The sequence below is a fragment of the Pinus tabuliformis genome, chromosome X (genome assembly GCF_031772625.1).
Source record: "Pinus tabuliformis cultivar Carrire ecotype Pingquan chromosome X, CPIR1, whole genome shotgun sequence".
In the NCBI taxonomy this organism is placed as follows: Eukaryota; Viridiplantae; Streptophyta; class Pinopsida; order Pinales; family Pinaceae; genus Pinus; species Pinus tabuliformis.
Genome location: NC_142308.1, coordinates 972255468 through 972279141, shown reverse-complemented (window position 1 = coordinate 972279141; position 23674 = coordinate 972255468). Strand labels below are relative to the sequence as shown.

The 23674-nt window shown below is 39.1% G+C and overlaps 1 protein-coding gene across 1 annotated transcript in view; it reads right to left on the bottom strand.

The window, feature by feature from the left end:
- LOC149142969 (uncharacterized) overlaps positions 1-23674 on the bottom strand; it is a 127024-nt gene that overhangs the window by 4440 nt on the left and 98910 nt on the right. The window contains exon 3 of the mRNA XM_089451635.1: positions 44-632. Within this exon, the coding sequence (XP_089307761.1) occupies positions 44-632 (589 nt within the window). The remainder of the gene's footprint in view (positions 1-43; positions 633-23674) is intronic.

The window sequence follows — 23674 nt, the reverse complement described above, 5'->3', positions numbered from 1 at the left end:
TTGCGTCCTAATGAGTGAATAAACAGAGTTTTAGGATGGTTACCTGTGCCTTTCATGATTCCCAATCTTTTCTTTTGCTTGTCCAATGCTGCTTGTTGTTTTGCAATGAAGAGATCTCTGATTTTTCTGATTTCTTCCTCGGGGATGTTGTCCAGCCCGTGGGTTTTCCATTGCTTTTCCATAGCTGGTAAATTTACTCCTTCTTTTTCTAGAACTTCGTTGAGTTCCAGGTCTTCACTTCCCCCATCGCTTGTTAGCATGTCTATGTCTTCGTCTCTGTCCTCTGTTGCTTCCTGAGTTTGAGTTTCTGTGTTTTCAGTGAGCTCCTCAGCATCCGTGGTTCCATGGTCGGTATTATTTTGTTGGGGAGCTTCCGGAAGCGTAGTTTCTTTTTGGTTGCCTTCTGAGTCTGCTTCTGAATCTAAAATGATGAACGGATTGAGGGTTCTGCTAGGATCCGTTGCTGCTTTATTATTTCTTTTCCTGAATGCCCTTTGGCGAGGTTTTGGCTTTTTGAAGACCTCTTGGTCCTTTGCTGGCTGCTCAGTTTTGGCCTCTTCTACTGGTTTGTTTAATGGACATTCCCTGATCAGGTGGCCGTGTTCGTGACATTTCTTGCATCGGAAAGGGATCTGTTCGTCTCATGAGTTTCTGAGCAAATTACACATGTTTCTACAACGTGTGCATCCAAGGGACATTCCCTTAAAGCATGTTTCTTTCTACATTTCGGGCAAAAAATGGCCAAAGCCTCAGCTTCTGCTTTTTGTTTATTGTGAATCTTAAGGGTATCTAGTTGTTCACTAAGACTCCCTAAGATGTCGGTTTTGAATTCATCAACCATATTGCCGATTTCAGCCCTACTTACTGATCCTGTTGCAGATTTATTTGCTCTAAGGAGAGAAGGATCTCTAGGCCCTTTTTGAGTTTTTGATTTGCCCCTTGAGAGATGGATACAGAGTTCTGCTATATCATTGAGTGAAAGTTGAGAAATATCCCCTTTCCCCATCATGTTTAAGATATCTATCCATTCATCCCTAATGGCTTTTAATAAGAGGGCTTTTAAGGTCTCTTCATCCAAGCTACTCATTTTTGCTCTTTTCAAGTTATATTGAAATCTTTCAAGTAAATCTTCTAAACTCTCATCTTCTCTTTGTATCATTTTAAATACCTCGTCCTTGTGATTAGTAAGCATACAATAGTCCAAATACCTATCCAAAAATGTCTGTTTCATTTCATCCCAAGACCTAATGGATTGAGTGAGTAACCCCATGAACCATTTCAAAGCTTGATCTTTCAGTGTTGAAGGGAACAATTTGAGTTTCTGAGAGTCATCCAGGTAGTCATAGGTTCGACACACAACTTCAAACTCAAATAAAAATGTTTCAGGGTCCTCAGTTCTTAACCCGTGGAAATTTGGGAGGACAGATGGCGATATGTTTTTCATAGTGGCTCGGGAATCCTCATTAACAATGGGAAACCCAAATGAATTATCCCCATCTCTATTTCCTCCTCCAAGGGGACCTCTACCTCCTCCATTGTTATTGTTATTTCCTCCTCCTCCTCTACCTCTACCTCTACCACCTCCTTCTTCCTCTGCCATGATGGTTCTCCTAGGGATTTCAAAATGTTCTAGTTCCTCTACAAAGGGTGAATGAGAAGAGATTTCTCCTTCTTCTTCAGATGATTCTACTTCCTCAATTACAATTGGTCTTTCTGTAGGAGAAAGAGAAGAGTCTCTTCCTGGTTCAAATTCAATAGAAGGTGTGGGAGAGTCAACTCTTGGCTCTTGAATTCCAGGAATTCTAGGACTAGGAGTGTCGGTTGGAGATAAGGGAGGTGTCTCTTGTCTATCCCTTGAAGCAGATGGACTTGTAAAAATTGAACTTCGAGCTCTAGCTAAAAACCTTCCCCTAGAATCTCTAGCTCTATGCATGTCATTTTTTTTTTATTATTTTTCTTCAAGTCAAGTTAATAGTTCTTTTTCTGATCTTCCAGGTCACTCTAGGTGCAAGAAGAGAGCATACTCAAGAAACTACTAAATCAATAACTTTCTCTTTTCTGATCCTCCAGATCACTTTGAAGTGCAAGAGGAGAGCATACTTTGATAGGTTATCAACTTCTTTCCTTGAAATTTTATGTTTTTTTTTTTTCTCTAAGAATATGGCTACTTAATTTCACTTCCCCGGCAACGGCGCCAAAATGTTTAGTCAATTTATTGTTGTCTAAATTGCTATCATAAATTGTCAACCAGGAGCTCGTAAGCTGATGAAGTGAAGATGTACTATATGTACTTAAGCAACCTCTTAGATCGTTTTGTCGTTTGGGGGGTGTTGTTTATGGTCAATTTAACTTCCTAAGATGGAGTGATGATTTTATAAACAGATGAGTGATAGTGTGTGTAAGGTGATTCCTAAATGAGTGAGTGTGTGTAACTGGTGTTTTCTAACTACCTTCTAAACTTTGCAAAGAAAGAGATTGAAAGAAATAAATAACTTGAAATGAACTAAAAGCAAAGAACCACTTTCTAATGGCACTAGTCACTACTCATGCTGCTGCAAATAAAAAGGTAAGAAAACCACTTTAAAAACCAATGATAATGTTCATCTCTTCCTAACTCTCTGCTTCCAACATATATTACTATATAAAACACGATTAGGAAGTAGTTAGAGATAAGTCTAAAAAGTGATAAAGCTCTAAATGACAAATTATAACACCATTGTGCCTTTCTCCAGCATTCTGCTTCCAACATACATTGTTATGTGTAACAAGTGAAGAAAGAGTTAGTGATATAAGCCAAAAGCTACTCAAAGCAAGCTGTAATTTATTAGTATTCTGATCTCTTAAAGATGAACAACTTATGATAAGGAGACCATCAATGTGTTAGCATACAGCTTGAGAAACTAAACTAGAAATTAAGCTAGAAAAACAGAGTAAAGGCAGCAACTATGAATATGACAACTGAAAATACCATCAGAGATAAAGAAAATACACAAAGACAAACAATCCCAGGTTAAAACATGCAGAAAACAATACTGATCAGTTTAAAATAAATGCTGGAAATGAAATGACATGAAATCAAATGGTACACTATTATACATGATGAAAGAAATAAAAATTGCTGAAGGCAGGAAAATGAAATCAAACACTATGTACACAGGCTGTCATAGATGGGGGCCCTCCATCCACGCAACCAGCTAAAGATCAGCTACGAAAAGGTGAACAGAAACAGTCTTCTTTTATAAAACCAGCATGTCAAAGTACAGTGAAAAAGTGTTGTAGAAACAGCCTTCTAAAACAGAGTTTTTATAACAAAATAAGCGCAGCACTTACAATATTCAAAAAAACAAATCTATAAGCGTTGGCACACGCTTTATTTATAGGTGCAGGGACAAACTACCCTCTGCGTGAACTAAGCAACTACAGCCTAACTAATTAACTACGCAGCAACACGCAGTCTTAACTAATTAACTTATGCAGCAACACGCAGGCAACTCCGTGCACATTTGGAGGAAACGGTCATCATGGGAAGTAAATCTATGTTTGGATCCTGTCTTTTGCTGTCTTTGTGGCGTGGAGGAAGTGCCAGCTACGGTTTCGTGTCTCAGCTGCTCACGGCTCCCGTGCCACCGTTTAAAACTTGACCGTTTGACCGAGGGAACACCTGCGTTGACCAAGGTCATACGTGACTGGTTTGGCTCAACCAATAGCATACGATCCATGTGTACATCCATCCCAATGTGCCCATGTGGCCCGTTCCTTGAGAAGACACGTGGAGTATATCAAACAACAAAAAGGCTGCGGAATCTTTGAATAGCTGCGGAATTGCTGAACAGCTGCGGAATTGTTGTATATGTTCCAAAATTCTAATCAAACAGTCAAACATTAGCATAGTTAACAAACCATGATAAAAAGACATGTAATGCAATAATTTGAACAAGTTAATGGAGAAAAAGATGGAAAAAGGAAGAAGTGAATGGGAAAAGGCTGTTGGGAAGATAGCTAAGTGAGTGCAAGGTTGAGGCTCAACAGAAGGTAGTACCTAGCACTATATTGGATGAAGGTGCATCTATTAGCATCATGACTTCTACAACTTGGCAAGCTTTGGGTTCCCCATAGCTTGTGCCTGTCACTCAGAATCCGTTGGCCTTCAACAGAGGAACCAACCAACCCTTGGGGATCCTTCTGAAGTTGCCCATTACTTTGGGAGGAAAGACCGTCTATATAGACGTGATGGTAGTCTAGGATCCCCTAGATTTTAATCTTCTCCTTGGACGTGACTATGTTTATGTCATGGGCACTCTTGTTTCTTCCCTTTTCCATGTGGTTTGTTTTCCACATGAAGGGAGAATTGTGACTCTTGATCAATTGTCATTCATTGGTCACCAGGCGCCTCCTTTGCAACCATCGTCCCCCAGCAGCTCTTGTTCGCAAGCAACACCTCCCCCGCCATAGGTTAATTATGTGGCTACCCGTTCCATCTCCACCTCTACTGATGATCATGCAGATAGTATAGTATATTATGTACTAGGGGCATTGGAACCCGATCTGTCTTTAGTTCCAAGTGACATGTATTCATCCCAGAGTGTGGTTCTTCTATCTTGTGAAGACATCTTGGAATCCATGTTCTCATATGATCCATGAAACAAACTCATGAGGAAAGTTTGCCTTGTGTCAACCTCGTTAAAAAATGAAACTATGGCGCATGAGGACAGTTCTTTTACTGTGTCAACCTCGTTAAAAAATGTAACAAGGGTCTGGAGCGTAGTTCTTTGTCTTGTGTCAAGCTTGTTAAAAAATGAAACAAGGATCTTGAGGATAGTTCTTTTATTGTGTCAACCTCATTAAAAAATGAAACAACTCCCTTTTCCAAATCAAGTCTTTGATTAAGATCTCGTAAAATCCTAGTCGAGTCTTTCCTGGGTCTCAAAAGTGAACCTTCATTCCATACACCTAGTTGAATGAAATGAAGCTTAGGGGCACGTATCTCGATTTGAGTCATTATGTTAGGGGCATGTGAACTTATAGTTTTTCATTTCAAGCTTGTGAAAACATGAAGCCGAATCCAAGCAGAGTTCTCCATGGTTCAAGCTTGTGTAAAAATGAACCCATGTCCGATTTACATCTTGTGATTTCCATTTTAATCAGCTACTTTATGCTAGATGAGCCTTGGTTGTTTCATTCCATTGCCACCATCTCTCTGGCCGATCATATGCTTTCACTTGGTTGTTTTTCCCTTTCTTGAGGGGCCGCAACAATGAGTGGTTTTGTTAGTCAGCCTCTTGATCGTTACATGTTTTGAGCAGTTCCACCATTATTAGAACCAGTTTCTACCCTTTATACCACTCGTTCCTCTAGGACGAGTCATCTTTAAGCTCTTTTCTGACTCGTAAAAGATGAAAAGATTGCCGAGTATTTTTCCCTTTTTGACTCGTTAAAGAGAATAAAAATGGGGGGGGGCGCCTTTAAGCTATTTTCTGACTCTCAAAACGTGAAAAGATTGTCGAGCTCTTGTCATTTCGAACTCTTTAATGGTTACGAAACATCATCTACCAAATATAAGTTTACCCCTTTTTCGGGCTGGGATAGATTATTTACGAAAAAGGTATATGTTGATCTCTCACGGTCAATAGGTTCCCTTGGAAAAAAAATTCTACCTTTTCAGGTTCAAGGGACAAATTTACTAAAAGGGACCTATGGAGTTTTCTTTTCTTTTTTTTTTCAAACTCTCTAAACGTGAAAAAGACTCCAAGTTTTGCCTATGTCGGACTCGTTAAAACCTGACGACATTGGACTTGTCACCATGACGAGATTGAGCTTCTCCTTCCTAGGGCTCGTTAAACATTACTAGGTCAGATTCATCTGAAGGATGAACTTATATTGCAAGCATATGCTATCCCCTTCAAGCTTGTGTTTAAAAAATAATTGGGGCACTCGCCAGAAATGGTGGGGGAAAATTTGGAAACATTCTGTTGGTTATAACGACAGCTTGTCGCTCTTGGACATCGACACTTTTTTGCTTCGTGTCCGGTTGGGATATCCTCCTTCTGTCATTCAGCCTTCCAGGTTTTGGGTTATTCAATTTGCCTCATTCCATTTGATCCTTGTTGCTTCATTATGACCTTTGATCCCTTGGTACCAAATTGCTGCCAAATTCCGGAGTCGTGTCACCGATATGTTCAAGAGCTTAATCCTTCTGCAGTTTGTGTCATTTCATACCATCCTCTGATTTGTTGTACTATCCACCTCATCTTATTCCTTTATCTCCCGTCGATGATGTGGGAAACATTATGGCCCTCCTTCGACCGGTTGCTTCCTGTCGACTTCAGCTCATTATCCAGGAAGTTGACCTAGAGATTCCTTTCTGGTACCTTGGAGCTTGCATGCCTCAATGGCAAGTTCTTCGCATTCGACGACAGGCTTACATCATTGGTCTTCGATCGGGTGATTCCACGAGTGTTTGACTTCAGCTCATTTTTCACACTTTGTGGATTGTACTAGCAGTACCTTGGGAACCATTGACATTACTGGTGGTCTCTCTAGCACTTGTTAACGGTTTTCCTCATTGACCAGTAATCAAGTGATTTTCTAGTATGCTCGACTTCAGCACATATATTTGCATATTAGAAATTGTACCATGATCATGTCGGGAATTCAAGACCTTGGGCTCAGATTACATAAGTCCAGGTTGCGTGGAATGATTCATATATGAATCTTTTGATTGGATGGCTGCGACAATACCTGAGTTTTTTTTTATTTGTTTTGGATGGCTGCGACAATACCTGAGTCTTTTTCTGATCTGTTTTGGATGGCTGCGACCATACCTGAGTCCTTTTGTGGTCTTTTTGATTGGATGGTTGTGTCCATGCCTCAGACCTTTGTGATTATTTGGATGGCTGTGTCCATACCTTCTACATATATGTATTCATGTATCACAAATATCAGTTGTACTTGCATCTGCAGGTTCTCCGCGAAGATGTTCTATTTCGGTTATGGATTCATAAAGCATTTCACCCCTCCCACTCTCTCAGCCTTCATGCTTTAGGGGGCATCTGTTACACAGTAATTTGTCACCGGCCCTACATTCCCTACTCTTGTACAAATGACGGTCCATGTTACCAGTATCTGTGTCATGTTGCCAAACATGAGTCAATTCCTTCCTTATGATCTCAGGAAGAAAATGTTAGTTCATTGTCCCTGAAGAAAACCTCTTTTTGCCTAAGTTTTTGGGTCGTCGTGAGCAGCCAATTATCATACCCGTGAATATGGTCAAAGATTACACTAACCCCGTGATGTCGGCGCTCTGTCTTTGTGTCCAACTCGCGCCGATCCACTTTTGGCAAGTTTGTTCAACAACTCGTCGAAGCTTCGACATGAAACTTCTTCAGAAGCGGTTCCTGGGCTGGTTGTTGGGTCAAATGTGTTCGCTTCTCTCTTTTTGGGTAGTTGTTCCACCTTTTGGGCTAACTCCTTAAGAGATAAGCTCCTCCTCCCATCATTGTTGGAACCTCTCACTCCTATATATATCTCCTCCATGAATGAGATCTAGTGGCTGAAGAATAATCCAAAAGAGAGCTAGTTGTAACTTGATAGCTTCAGAAATCTGAGAGAGGAGTAGAGGTAAAGAGTGTGATTAGAGTGTGGAGATAGTCTCACATGTGTTTTGTTTGAGAATATGTTTGAGTAGATTTGGCCTAAGAACCTTTTGGTATCAACCTTTTGATCCAAAGAGAGAGTCACTTGTTCCCACGGGAGACAGTTCACAAGCGAATGCTTACTGAGACATACCGATGGGACCCTTCAAGGAAACTTACGATGTCAAGGCACGGTTGTAAGTTGCACTTTGTTTTATCTTAATACAAATCAACAACGTGTTTCCTATATTGCATGTTTAATGTCGATAGCTTGAGGTTCCTTGACTCTTCAAGTAGAATGTATGGTTCTTTCTATTCGCGTTTGTGGTGTTTCTTTGCATGTTAGTTTCAAGTATAAATGATCGGAAGAACAAGAGTTGAAGCGACATGATGAGGACTTCATCAAACGTTGATCTAGAGGTAAGTATTCATTACACCATATTTCTAAGGAAATACACTTTGATATTGTCTTGCTGTGACTAGACCCACTCTAGGGCTAGAGGGGTTGCCTCTGTCCGCAGAGGGAACTTGCCTGTGTCACAATTCTCATGAATCCAATTTGATTGTTTTTTATCTCAAAAATCATGTCCCTTGTCTCCCGCACCAACTGGATTTTCAGATACCATTTCATGTCAAAACTCGACGAGTTTTTCAAACAATGATTGATGAAGGAGCATCAACATATATTATGTCCATTGCATTTTGGAAACCTTTAGGTTCTCCAACAATCAATAGATCTCCCACAAATTTGAAAGCTTTTTATGGAAGAGGTTTTCATCCTTATGGTATTTTAAATTATTTACCAATTGAATTAGAGGGTAAAATGTTTTCAATGGATGTTGAGGTTGCTGATTCTCAACTTGACTATAACCTTTTACTTGGTAGGAGCTAGAATTATGCCATGGTGGGAGTAGTCTCGTCATATTTTAGGATGATAATGTTTCTTCACAAAGGAAGAATTATGAAGGTAGATCAAGTATCCTACTATACCTCATACCCTAATTCCACTGGTAGTGTTCCTTTTGTTGGAAAATCAATGACTCCATATGAAAATGTTGGTGTCAGTCTTCTTAAAGACTAATATTTGATGGGAAATTTCACATTCCCTCCACCCAATTTCCCTAATGATGATGCCCAGATTAACATGATTACATCAAGTACTTTCGAATCGGGAGATCCATGGAAAGTACCTTCAAAGTCAGAAATAGTATTATATGGCAGTGAGATGCCTCGTAGCCCTTTTGAGTTGGATTATAAGGCAATTCGGTCCTTTTCCAACTTATGAACATATGAAAATAATTGAATGAATACGATTATTGATGAATATTCTCATTTTTCACACTTGTAACCAATCTCTATGCCTGATCCTTTTAACACAAATTTCTTAACTGATGAAGGTATTATGGAAGTTATGACCTTAGACAAAATGTCGTTGGATGATACTCATCATCGTTCAACCTTCTTTCCATCTTTTGACAAAATTGAGAATAATTTCTCATCTATGTTTTCATATGAGACTCTTAGTGATCCTCAATGTCCAATATCTACCCTTTCTTCCAATTCTGAACAAAATTTAGGGAACATATCGACAATGATACCCATAGATATCTTAGTGAAACCTGGGATAACTGAAAATATTCATATAGGAGATTCTTGTTATTTAGAAGAGATTCAAACTTATAAAGCCCTATTTTAGGAATTCCAGGACATCTTTACCTAGTCATATGAAGAAATGCCATGAATCGACCCTAGTATAGTTGTACCTGAGATAAAAACTTATCTGGATGCTAAGCCTGTCAAACGACGATTACGTCTTATACAACCATGAAAAGTTGCCGCTATCAAAACTGAGGTTGAAAAATTGTTGAAAGAAGGATTCATTTACCTTGTTCATTTAACTGATTGGGTATCAAAAAGTGTACATGTTAATAAAAAATAAGGAACTATATGAGTATGTGTTGATTACAGAGATATTAATAAAGCTTGTCCCAAGGAAAATTATCCAACCCTGTATATCGACCAAATTGTTGATGACTATGCTCGGAATGAATTTTTTTTCATTCATGGATGGATTTTCTGGCTACAATCAAATAAACATACTCCCTATTTATTAGTACAAAACCATGTTTATATGCCCATGGGGGACTTTTGATTATCGAAAACTCCCATTTGGCTTAGAAAACGATGGTGCAACTTTTCCATGAGAAATGTCTTATGCATTCCATGATATCAAGCATATTGTTAAGCCCTATTTAGATGACTTTCCGACTGATTCAATGAAAAGGCAGGATCACCCATTTCACTTAAAATATTTTTTTATTAGGTGCAGGCATTACAATATTCGCTTGAATTCGCACAAATGTATCTTTTGCGTACAATGAGGTTGGCTTCTAGGTTTCATTGTTTTGAAAGAGGGCATTCGTGTTGACCCCATCAAGGTGGAGGCAATTCTAAATTTTCCTTCTCCTTCTAGCTTTACACAACTCCAAAGTTTGCAAGGGAAAGCAAACTTTTTGTGCAAATTCATTCACAATTATGCCAAACTAACCTAGGGTTTTACTCAACTATTGAAAAAGGGCTTCCCTTTTTTCTGGGATGAGCTTACCGATAAATCTTTTGATGCATTAAAACATGCACTGACCAATGCACCATTATTGCATCCACCTGATTATCATCGAGATTAGTTCCTGTACTTAGCTGCGTCTGATGCGACTATTGGCATGGTGTTGGTCCAAGAGGATGATTCTAGAAGCGAACATGTGATTTATTATTTGAGTAGAAATCTCACTAAAACTAAGATTAAATATGCAAACATTGAGAAGCTAGCCTTGGCAGTTGTTCAAGTTGTTTAATGATTCCATCACTATATACTTCTCTCAAAAAGAACTGTCATTTCATATTGTAACCCTATGATGTATATTATCACTAAGCAATTTCTAGGGGGGAAATACTCCAAATGGATAGCTATATTACAAGAGTTTGATTTATGATTTGAAAAATCTAAATCAAATAAATCTTTGGTTTTTGCTGAACTATTGTGTGAATTTCCTCATACTGATATAGAAATTGTAGCAGAAGATTTCTTTGCTGATGAACCTCTCTTTCTTATTAGTACGTTAGATCCATGGTATGGTGATATCATTATATATCTCCAAACGTAAAAGTTTAGGCTTGATTTATCTAAAACTGATCATTGTCGGATCTGATACCAATCCCAACAATACAATATTATCGGTGACCCTCTTTACTGTAGGTTTTAACCCTGTACAAAAATTACCTGCATACAAATTCTAAAACACAGAAAATAAACAATGCAAGAGCATAACACATAAAACACATATACACAGAGATTTTCTCTTGGATCCCAAAACCGGGACTACCAACTTGATTTTTCATTGAGTTCCTTTCAATGTTATAATAAATATGTATACATGCTGAAGCATCCAATACCATGGACCGAAAACCATTGCGTCCAATACCATGGACCGAAAACCATTGCGTCCAATACCATGGACCGAAAACTATCGCGTCCAAAAACATGTGCGAAAATCATCCACAAAACCATAGGTGGGTCCGCCCATCCTAACATAGGGTCCAAAATTGAAATTTTTAAAGTGGGGTTACGAGTATGCCTCAAACCCCCTGTGACCCCCCCTGCTACACAATCGGCGCAACGAGGGGGGGCTTTGCCCCCCCTCTAACCCCCTGGTTAACTACGTGAGCTAGTCGTGGAAAGAATATAACACAACCCAACATTCTCCCACTTGTTGTTTTCTTTCCACAAGGGGCCACAAGAGAGCTTAGTCATTTTTCCAACCCCGAAACATCCATTGTCTCTCTACACCAAGAGAACTTCTCATAGTTCACAGATTTTGTCAATGCATCTGCAGTATTCTTCAAAGTGTCCACCTTTACCAGAAACACCTTTTTGTCTTCTATCATATCCCTCACAAAGTGATACTGAACATCAATGTGCTTTGTCTTTGAATGATATGTGGGGTTATTTGACAAGAAAATTGCACTTTGGTTGTCACAGTCTATCCTTATAGCTCCCTGTACTAACCCCATACTTGAACACAATCTCTGCAACCAAACTGCTTCCTTGCTTGCATGAGTGGCTGCCATGTATTCTGCCTCTGTAGTTGATAGTGCCACTATAGATTGTTTCTTACTCATCCAACTGACTGCACCTAAAAATAGGTTAGACACATACCCACTTGTAGATCTTCTTTGATCCAAATCTTTAGCCCAGTGTGCATCAATAAAGCCATGAATATCCAACACTCTATCCAATCCTGGTCTTCCTTGGTAGCACAAACCATAATCACTAGTGCCACGCAAATACCTGAAAACCCGCTTCACTGCTGTCCAGTGTTCCTTCCCTGGTTTTGACATAAACCTTCTCAATACTCCCACTCCATGTGCAATGTCTAGTCTAGTACAGACCATTGCATACATCAGGCTACCGACTACACTTGCATATGGAACACGGGACATATCCTCTTCCTCTTCTTGTGTCTTGGGACACTGTTTAGCAGATAACTTTACACCTACAGGAATAGCAACCTTCATCAGTTTACTATCTTGCATATTAAACCTATGTAGTATTGTCTCGACATACTTCCTCTAGTTTAACCAGAGCTTCCTCTTTGCCCGATCTCTTTTAATTTCCATGCCCAAAATATAGTTTGCAACACCAAGATATTTCATGTCAAATTTGGAGGACAATTGGGTCTTCAAATCTTGGACAATTTCTTTGTAATTTCCAACCAGCAACATATCATCCACATACAAGACCAGATAAATAACACGGTCACCAATTAATTTAAAATACACACAGTGATCTGCTTTGCTTCTGGTGAAGCCAAGTCCCCGTATAAATGTATCAAATTTCTGATACCACATCCTTGGTGACTGTTTTAACCCATAAAGGGACTTCTTTAACTTGCATACCAGTTCTTTCTTACCCTTCACCACAAAGCCTTTAGGTTGTTTCATGTATATCTCCTCTTCCAGATCCCCGTGAAGAAATGTTGTCTTCACATTCATCTATTCTACCTCAAAATCAAAAGCAGCAACAACAGATAAAAGTAACCTAATAGAAGTTACCTTGGCAATAGGAGAAAAAATATCACCAAAATCAATTCTCGACACTTGGGAATAACCTTTTGCTACCAACCGAGCTTTGTATTTCTCCACCTTTCCTTCTGCATTTGTCTTCTTCTTGAACACCCATTTGTTGCCAATGGGTTTCCTTCTAGCCGACAACTCCACCAGATCCCAAGCCTCATTTTTGTGCAAAGATGCCATTTCATCAACCATGGCCCCTTTCCAGAGTTTTCCATCCTCTGAATCTACTGCTTCCTTCACAATTATAGGATCATCGCCAGTAATAGATAAAGCAAAATTTGAACAGAAAGTAGATGGACTATACCTTTTTCGTTTCCTTCTTTCTTGAACTGATCTTCTCACACCCAGAGTTTGTGGCTCTTCATCTTTTGATTCCTCCTCTACTGTAGAGTCTGATTCTTCCTCCTTAAGCTCAAACTCTATCTTCTTAGGTTCCTTTGTTTGGACTTCATGTTTAATAACATCTTTTACCTCTCTAAACACCACATCTCGATTGTACACAACCTTTCGTGTGACTGGGTTCCAAACCTTATAACCCTTTAAACCATCCTTATACCTAATAAAGATGCACTTTTCAGATTTACTATCCAACTTGGTTCATTTCTCCTTTGGAACATGTACATATGCATCACATCCAAATACCCTCAGATGTGAAAGAGAGGATTTCTTACTAGTCCATACCTCTTATGGAGTCTTATCCTCCAACGCTGATGAAGGTGACATGTTGACCAGGTAACATGCAGTATCCACCACCTCTGCCTAGAATTATTGTCCTAACCTGACACCACTGAGCATGCTTCTTGCCCTTTCCATCAACGTCTTATTCATTCTTTCTGCAACTCCATTTTGCTGAGGTGTATATGGATTAGTCTTCTGTCGTGCTATACCACACTTCTTACAAAATTCTTCAAATTCCTTGCTACAAAACTCTTCACCATTATCTGTCCTCAACACCTTTATCTTCTTCTCTGTCTAATTTTCCACGAGAGCCTTAAATTCTTTAAACCTGTCAAAGGTTTTATATTTCTTCTTAAGGAAATATATCCATGTATTCCTTGAGAAGTCATCTATAAATGATACATAGTACACAGACTTACCTAGTGATGGAACCTTTACAGGTCAAAACACATCACTATGCACAAGTTCTAATATCTGTTTCGCCCTCTTACTACCAGAGGGGAAACTCACCCAATTCTGCTTCCCATATACACAATTTTCATAGAAATCAAAATTCAGAGAGCTATTACTCATACCTTCTACCATACCTTTACCATGAAGTATTTGAAGGCCCTTCTCTCCAATATGTCAAAGCCTTTGATGCCACAACATGGTCTTCTCTCCAAAGACCTCTAGATTTTCTGCTCCACTTTCAGGAACCACAAAACTGTTGCACCCATCAATAACAGTTCTACCTTACAACTTGTACAGATATCCAATTCGAACTCCCCGCATCAATACCAGTGCTCCCAGAACCATTTTGCAGGTATCCTTCTCGAACACTATTTTTACACCTGCATCATCCAGCTTGCTTACAGAAATCAGATTTCTTGCCAATGTAGGAATATGCAGAACACCCGGAAGTGTTCTAACCCTTCCACCTTGCAACTTCAACTTTACTTTTCCACGACCAATGATTCTAGCCTTCCTATCATCCCCTAAGAATACATCACCACCATCATATTTCTCATACTCGCAGAACCACTCTCTATGGGGAGTGAAGTGAAAGGATGCACCTGAGTCAATCAACCATGCCTCATGATCTACATGTGTACTTGAAGAAGCAAAGTACACATCCCCACCTTCATCTGAGGTGGTTTTCGCCTCTGCAGAAGGAGCATCATCAGATCCCTTTCCTTTATTAGGAGCTTTAGATTTACAGTCCCTTTTGTAGTGCCCTTCATTTCCGCATTTCCATCACACCACCTTTACAAGTTTTCCTGGAGATTTAGATCTCCCACTCGATGACTTATTTTTGTTTTAGTGCTGGGACCATCCTTGTATAGACAAGGCATCACCATTCTGGCTCTCCATATTTTTTCGTCTCATCTCCTCCGTCAGCAAGGATGAGACTATTTCATCAAACTACAAGGCAGTTGCATTGCTACCTATTGCAATAGCCAGACTATCCCACGAATCTGGTAGAGAACACAACAAACTACTGCACTTATCTTCATCTGAAATTTTAATATCAATAGATGCTAACTAACTTACCACAGTATTAAATGCGTTCAAATGCTCTATCACCAAGTCTCCATTTTTCATCCTCAGGTTATATAGATTTTTCTGCAAGAACAGTTTATTCACCAGAGACTTAGATTGGTACAAAGTCCCTAACTTGTCCCACAAAGCCTTCATCGTAGCTTCCCCTGATACATTCAGCAATACTAAATCTGAGACACACAATAGTATTGTGCTTTTTTCCTTCCAATCCAACTTCTTTCATTCGTCATCGGACACTCTCGTTGGTTTAGTACCCGGATCTACCATGATCCACTGATCTTTATCCACCAACAGATCCTCCATGTTGAGTTTCCACAACTCAAAACTCTCTATCTTTCCACTGCTCGCCATCTTCTTTCACCACCAGAATCGATCTCGTAGATCTCCCACTGAACAGGGTCTACCACAGGCCCGAGCGAAACCCCTCAGTAACTAAGGCGTCCCCTTGAAGCCAAAACTACTCCAATACCAAATGTAGGTTTTAACCCTGTACAAAAATTACCTGCATACGAATTCTAAAACGCATAAAATAAACAATGCGAGAGCATAACACATAAAACACATATATACAGAGATTTTCCCCTGGATCCCAAAACCACGACTACCAGCTTGATTTTTCATTATGTTCCTTTCAATGTTATAATACATATTTATACATGCCGAAGAATCCAATACCATGGACCAAAAACCATTGTGTCCAATACCATGGACCGAAAACCATCGCGTCCAAAAACATGTGGGAAAATCATGCACAAAACCATAGGTGGGTCCGCCCATCCTAACATAGGGTCCAAAACCGAAATTTTGCAGGGCGCTACCCCGGACCCCATAAAGTGGGGTTACGGGTATGCCTCAAACCCCTTGTGACCCCCCCCGCTATAGAATTGGTTCAATGAAGGGGGGCTCTGCCCCTCTCTAACCCCCCGGTTAACTACGTGGGCTAGTCGTGGAATGAATATAACACAACCCAACATTTACCATCGCGGTGCTGATTCTATATTTCGACCTTGTTTGATTCTCCAAGAGGTTGAAAAAACATTAAATGAATTCCATTATGGAGCATGTGGCGGTCATATGTCTGGGTATGCTACTACCCAAAAGATATTACGTGCTAGTTATGTTTGGCCTTCAATGTTTAAATATTGCATTACTGTAGTCTAAAAATGCCATAATTTCCAAATCTATGATCAAGAAATACCAACACCTCCATCTCCTCTTAATTCTATCATAGTTGTTGGTCCTTTTCCCAAATGGGGCAGCGATTTCGTCACCTGTAACCCTCACTCAACCGAGGGGCATGGGTATATTATCCTTGCAGTCTATTACTTTATAAAATGGGCCAAGGCGATGCCTACATATAGAGACGTCGGCAAAACTGCAATAGTTTTCATTTTCAATCATGTGATTGCTCGGTTTGGTGTCCCGTAAGCTATTGTTACAGACCATGGTAGTCATTTGCGTAAATTTATGATGGTTGAACTACCCGCACCGCTCTGTCTATGCCTTGATAGATCTACTCTTTACTATCTACAAGCTAATGGTCAGGTCAAAGCTGTCAATAGAGTTTTAACCAATATGATTAAATGGATAGTCAATATTCATAAATGATGTAAGTTTTAACCCTGTACAGAAATTACCTGCATATGAATTCTAAAACACAAAAAATAAACAATGCGAGAGCATAACACATAAAACACATATACATAGAGATTTTTCCCTGGGTCCCAAAATCGGTACTATCAGCTTGATTTTTCATTATGTTCCTTTCAATGTTACAATACATATTTATACATGCCAAAGCATCCAATACCATGGATTGAAAACCATCACATCCAAAACCATGGACCGAAAACCATCGCATCCAAAACCATGTGCGAAAGCCATGCACAAAACCATAGGTAGGTCCGCCCAACCTAATATAGGGTCCAAAAAAAAATTCCTCGCGGTGCTGCCCCGGACCCCGTAGAGGGGGGCTAACCGCCCCCCTCAAACCCACTGTATAGGGGGGGCTGCTGCCCTCACTATGTAGTTGGCACAACGAAGGGGGGGCTGCTGCCCTCACTATGTAGTTGGCACAACGAAGGGGGGGCTCCACCCCCCTTTAACCCCCCGTTAACTAGGTGGGCTAGTCATGGAAAGAATATAACAAAACCCAACATTCTCCCACTTTTTGTTTTCTTTCCACATGGGGCCACAGGAGACCTTAGTCATTTATCCAACCATGAAACACCCATTGTTTCTCTACACCAAGAGAACTTCTCAGAGCTCACAGATTTTGTCAATGCATCTACATTATTCTTCAAAGTGTCCACCTTTACCAGCAACACCTTTTTGTCTTCTATCATATCCCTCACAAAGTGATACTGAACATCAATGTGGTTTGTCTTTGAATGCTAAGCAGGGTTCTTTGACAAGAAAATTGCACTTTGGTTTTCATAGTCTATCCTTATAGCTCCTTATACTAACCCCATACTTGAACACAATCTCTGCAACCAAACTGCTTCCTTGCCTGCATGAGTGGCTGTCATGTATTCTGCCTTTGTAGTTGATAGTGCCACTACAAATTGTTTCTTACTCATCCAACTGATTGCACCTCCAAATAGGTTAAACACATACCCACTTGTAGATCTTCTCTGAACCATATCTCCAACCTAGTCTACATCAATAAAGCCATGAATATCCAACACTTTGTACAATCCTGGTCTCCCTTGGTAGCACAAACCATAATCACTAGTGCCATGCAAATACCTAAAAACCCACTTCACTATTGTCTAGTGCTCCTTCCCTGGTTTTGACATAAACCTGCTCAATACTCCCACTCCATGTGCAATGTCTGGTCTAGTACAGACTATTGCATACATTAGGCTACCGATTGCACTTGCATATGGAACATGGGACATGTCCTCTTCCTCTTCTTTTTCCTTGGGACACTGTTCGACAGATAACTTTACACCTATAGGAATAGGAACCTTCACCGGTTTACTATCCTGCATATTAAACCTCTGCAGTATTGTCTCGACATACTTCCTCTGTTTTAACTAGAGATTCCTCTTTTCCTGATCTCTTTTAATTTCCATGCCCAAAATATAGTTTGCAGCACCAAGATATTTCATGTTGAATTTGGAGGACAATTGGGTCTTCAAATCCTGGATAATTTCTTTGTCATTTCCAACCAACAACATATCATCCACATACAAGACTAGATAAATAACATGGTCACCAGTTAATTTAAAATACACACAATGATCTGCTTTGCTTCTGGTGAATCCAAGTCCCCGTATAAATGTATCAAATTTCTGATACCACATCCTTGGTGATTGTTTTAACCAATACAAAGACTTCTTTAACTTTCATACCAGTTCTTTCTTACCCTTCACCGCAAAGCCTTCAGGTTGCTTTATGTAGATCTCCTCTTCTAGATCCCCGTATGGGTTAAAATAGAGTCTTAAATTCTTTAAACCTATCAAAGACTTCAGATTTCTTCTTAAGGAAATATATCCATGTATTCCTTTAGAAGTCATCTATAAATGATACATAGTACACAGAATTATCCAGCGATGGAACCTTCACAGGTCCAAACACATCACTATGAACAAGTTCTAATATCTGTTTCGCTCTCTTACCACTAGAGGGGAAACTCACTCGATTCTTCTTCCCATATATGCAATTTTCACAAAAATCAAAATCCAGAGAGCTATTACTCATACCTTCGAACATACCTTTAACATGAAGTATTCGAAGGCCCTTCTCTCCAATATGTCCAAGCCTTTGATGCCATAACATGGTCTTCTCTCCAGAGACCACTAGATTTTCTGCTCCACTTTCAAGAACAACAAAACTGTTGCACCCATCAACAACAGTGCTACCTTGCAGCGTGTACAAAGTTCCAATCTGAACTCCCCGCATCAATACTAGTGCTCCCCGAACCATCTTGCAGGTATCCTTCTTGAACACTGTTTTTACGCCTGCATCATCTAGCTTGGTTACGGAAATCAGATTTCTGGCCAATGGAGGAATATGCAGAACACTCGAAAGTGTTATAACCCTTCCACCTTGCAACTTCAACTTAGGGACGAGAAAGTTCGAACCCATGTGGCATGGCCCTTACATCATAAAACATGTATTAGATGAAGGAACCTATGAGCTGGTTGATTACGTTGGTATTCCTTTGGGAAATCCTAGAAGTGGTCTTTACCTAAAGAAATATTATGCATAAAATTTTGGTGGAGATTTGTACATTATTTACCATTTTTTAGGTATGTATGATAGTTAATGTTTTTCAAATTTTCTACTACTTCTCCTGCTTATCTTGTTTTGCACTTGATTTGTAGATTTCGATGTTCCCTCATACTTACATTGGATTTGTTAATGGCGCTAGTCGTAGTACTTGAAATTTATCTTCCGCAACCTGGGTTATCTATTCACCCAACAATGAGCTAGTCTCTATTAATGGGATGTGCCTCGGTCAAACAACAAATAACATAGTAGAATATAGCACAGTCATTGAGTTATTATCTAATGCCATCACATTTGGTATTTGACATTTGAAATTAGGTTAGATTCACAGCTCGTAGTATTACATTTAAACAATGTCTATATAGTAAGAAGTCCAACAATGTTAAAAATGTTTTTTATGGGTTTGTCTTTTGCAAAGGCAAATTGGTTTTATTGAATATCAACACATTCCAATATATTTAAACACATTGAAAGATGCATTGGCTAATCATGTGTTAAAATAAACATTTGCAACATTTGTAAATTAAAAACAATATCCATTCATATATTGATAAAGATGGATTGTAGGTAAAAGTAGTATTTTTTCATTAAAATAGAGTTTGCATAAAAGTGTGTCTACAAAATATGTCATCCAAGGACATAAGGCCTCGTGGCCTTTTATTTTCTGAATATTCTGGAACCAAAAATAAAAAAATGTGGTCCTAGAAACTAGAACAGCTAAGCATGATGATGTTGATGATAGCAAACAATAGCACGAGCAACTCAATGCAATAATTGTCTAAGTGGCCCTGGAACCCCAACTGCATGTCTCTGATATCGGAGAGGAATTTCATCCATCCCAGTCTCTGGGATATCCAAATTCAACCTCTCTAGGTTGTGTTCCATCTCTGTCAAAATATCTTATGTCTTCGGGTTAGCTGCCGCAGCTGCTATAGGCCTCTTGCCTCATCTATCAAACTGCCTCAGCCCTGCTAGTTGATTTGGGCCCACATCTGCACATGCATTTCAGATAATTAGACTTTGAAGAAAAAACACATAAATTTTTTAAAAACTGAAAACATGTTAAAATGAAAAACTTCACCTAGATCACCCCACTAAGTTCTGGTTGGAAGTGGGATATCGGGATCACCGTTGTAATCCATCTTGGCATATGGGAAGTCCTTGATTAGAATATCTGTTGGCATAACCAATAAAAAAAAATCAGGAGTATGCCTCACTATTGGTCCATCGCTTCCATGATGTGACATCAGTGCAACCCACCTCATCATGCGCGGATCCCTATGTTCCCCCTCATCTGCTAGAATCTGTTGTGGCTGGAGAAGAGGAATCCTCTCTAGGGTGAAAGCAATAATAATGGCACCATAACCGAAATTCTTCAGTTTCTCATTCTTGCATCTAGTCAATTGTCCCTTCATGTTTACAACCACTGCCTCACCAATTGAACACCATGGATTCCTAGCATTCCACAGTAGTCTACATCTGTGCGCATATGGCTAAATGAAGGGTGGAACTGCCACACAACTTCCTAACGTTGAAAGTAATGGTCCTTAGGGGCAAGAGCTCGATGGTATGAATATCAATTATGTCATCCTTGGGTGGTGCACCCCTGAAAAAGAGTTGTAGATACCCATCGGTAGTATCTTCTCCTGTCCTCTGTCTAAATAATGAGATATCGGCTCCCCGACGAGAAAGCCTAGTCAAGAAATATATGTCATCGGTGTCAATGGTAACACGATGATCTCCAATCACAAAACACTATTCCTGGACATTCCAAGTTCTTACCAACCATGTCATCAGATCTACCTGATCTTTCATCCCAGGAATGAGCTAGTACTTCAGGAGGCCATAAGTTCTGAGAGCTTGCATGGTAGCTGGATCTGCCAAAGCTACCAAATCATTGGCTTCATGCTCTCTTTCCCTCCACTCCATTTTGAATAATCAATTATCCTAAAATGACCATAGTAAAAATATTAGAATCATTTTTTAGATTAATATCATGTTTTTTAGGGCCCAAATATTTCAAAAAAAAAAAACCCTCACTGCTTGTGATGTCGTCGTTCTATAGGCAGGGCACAACTACACGGATTTTTCCAGAAAAAATTTGTGCAAGCCGCTATTTTCAATGTGGAAAATTTTACGCCACTGCATGGGTCTGAATGAAGGAAATACGCACAGTGCTGAGGGTGCATTTTTTGACATAAACTTGCCCAAAAAAATTAACTGAAAGCTTGAAATGGAAATTTGAACGAATTAAAAGCTAATTTAAGGAGAGATCTTCTACCTGGAAGAAGCGGTTTGTGATTTCGTCCACCGTTTAGCTCGGAATCAGTCCTGGAAGTCTGTGGTAAAACCTCCTCTCTCTGCTCTCAAATGGTAAAAATGCAAATGGTGAAAAATAATTTACTTTTCCCACTTTTATAGGGGTTTTAAGTTTTATTTATTTATTTTTATATTTAAAACCTTTTAGGAGGGAAAATATTATATTTGTGAGTAGTTATAACTATTTATTGAGTTTAAATGTGCAGGATAGGTTACGAAGCGAGGACAAATAATTTTGACTATTTAGCAGACTTTGATCACTTTTCATGCTCTTAAAAGATTACGAAAAGCGAAAATCATAGAGTCCTCTTTTAAGCCCTTTCAGAGTCTTTTAAAAATGAAAAAATTGTCGAGTACTTGCTTGTTAGAACTCGTAAATGTAAATGAACAACCATCCACTCGGTATAAGTTTACCCCTTTTATGGACTGAGTTAGGAGTATTTACGAAAAAGGTATACGTTGATCGAACATCATCAATAGAGTTCTATCTTGTATAATTTTATCCTTTTTCGGACTCGAGGGACTAAAACTTACAAAAAATAACCTGAAGGAGTATACTTATGTTTCTCTTCTAGCTCTCTAAAAATAAAAATCACTGAGCTTTACTTTCTTCGGGCTCATTAAAATTTTACTATAAAAGAACTAAATGAGTTTCCTTTTTGTGTATTTTTCAAACTCTTTAAAAGAAAATGACATCGAGTTACTCCTTTATTGGAATCGTAAAAAATAAATAGTATAGGACCAGTTAAGCATAACAGGATCAAACCATTCCTTCTTAGGGTTCGTTAAAAATACTTCGATGGACTCATCTGAAGGATGAGCTTACAGTCCAAGCATATGTTATCCTCCTCAAGCTTGAAAAAAATAAAGAGGTACTTTCTAGTAATGGTGGAGGAAATTGGGAAAAGGTGTCCATTTTACATTTTCATTTCTAAAGGTAGCATGTCGCTCTTGAACACGACACTCTGTCAAATTTATGTCCAGGTTGGGAAATCCATTTGTCTTACAATTAATTGAACCTCATTGAAAGTCTTCATGGTTTTTGGTATTAACATTAAGTCAAATTGCTCCAAGTAAATTGTCGTGTCGTTATGTGTCCAAGAGAAGTTCAACCTCAGTTAAAGTTCCTTTGAAAATTCTAGCCTTCAATCCTGTTGGCCATCCTTGAGTCAGTCCTTGCATACTATTTTCAAAACTTGACATTTTGTTTCATGTCATAGGATTTCCTACGACGGGTCGCTTGCTATCAACTTCATATTAGTATGTAGGAAGTTGATCTAGAAACCTTCAGTGCCTTTAGACCTACATGCATTAATGGCATGTTTCTCACCTTCGACAATAGGTTCTCATCATTGGCCTTCGATCGAATGATTCTATGATTGTTTGAATTCAGATCACTTATTTGCACTTCATAGATTGTACTGGAAGTACCTTGAGAACCATTTTCATTATTGGTGGTTTCTCTCACACTTGTTAACAGTTCACATCATTGACCGGTAATTAAGTGGTTTCTGCCATGTTCGACTTCGAAACATTCACTCGCATGGTCAAATTCGTACTGTGGATCGAGAGATGGAGATCAAGACCCTGGATCTAGTTTCATCAATCTAAGTTGAGAGGATATTTTATATTCATGATTATGTATACCCATTTATGATAGATGGATCCGTCCATCCTGTGTCTACTATCTATATGATTTTAGTTTTTCCATGCTTGTTCATTGAGTTCCCTTTACTCTGAGTATGGGAATTCCTACCTCAATGTTGATTATTGATATGCATTTGCATTGAAATCCTTGGATGTTCCTTGTAGGTTTCCAACCATTATCTCTAATCCAATCCTTGGAATGATAAAGCACTTCAATCTTTTAAACTTATTTTACAAACTTTGCACTTTAGGGGGCAATATGTTACATGTCAATTTATCTCCATGACACTTGATCAATTTATGGGTCTTTTTATCGTCCTTGAACATGTTTGAATGAACTCCCTTAGACTTCAAACAACCAAAAATATCTTGAAATAGATGACAAATTTGGGGAAAATAACTGTCACAACTTGTTAAGTTTCACCTGCGCTATTTTTCCTAGATCTTACTGTGCATTCTTTGGAATTAACTCTAGGAACAGTACAAAGTAG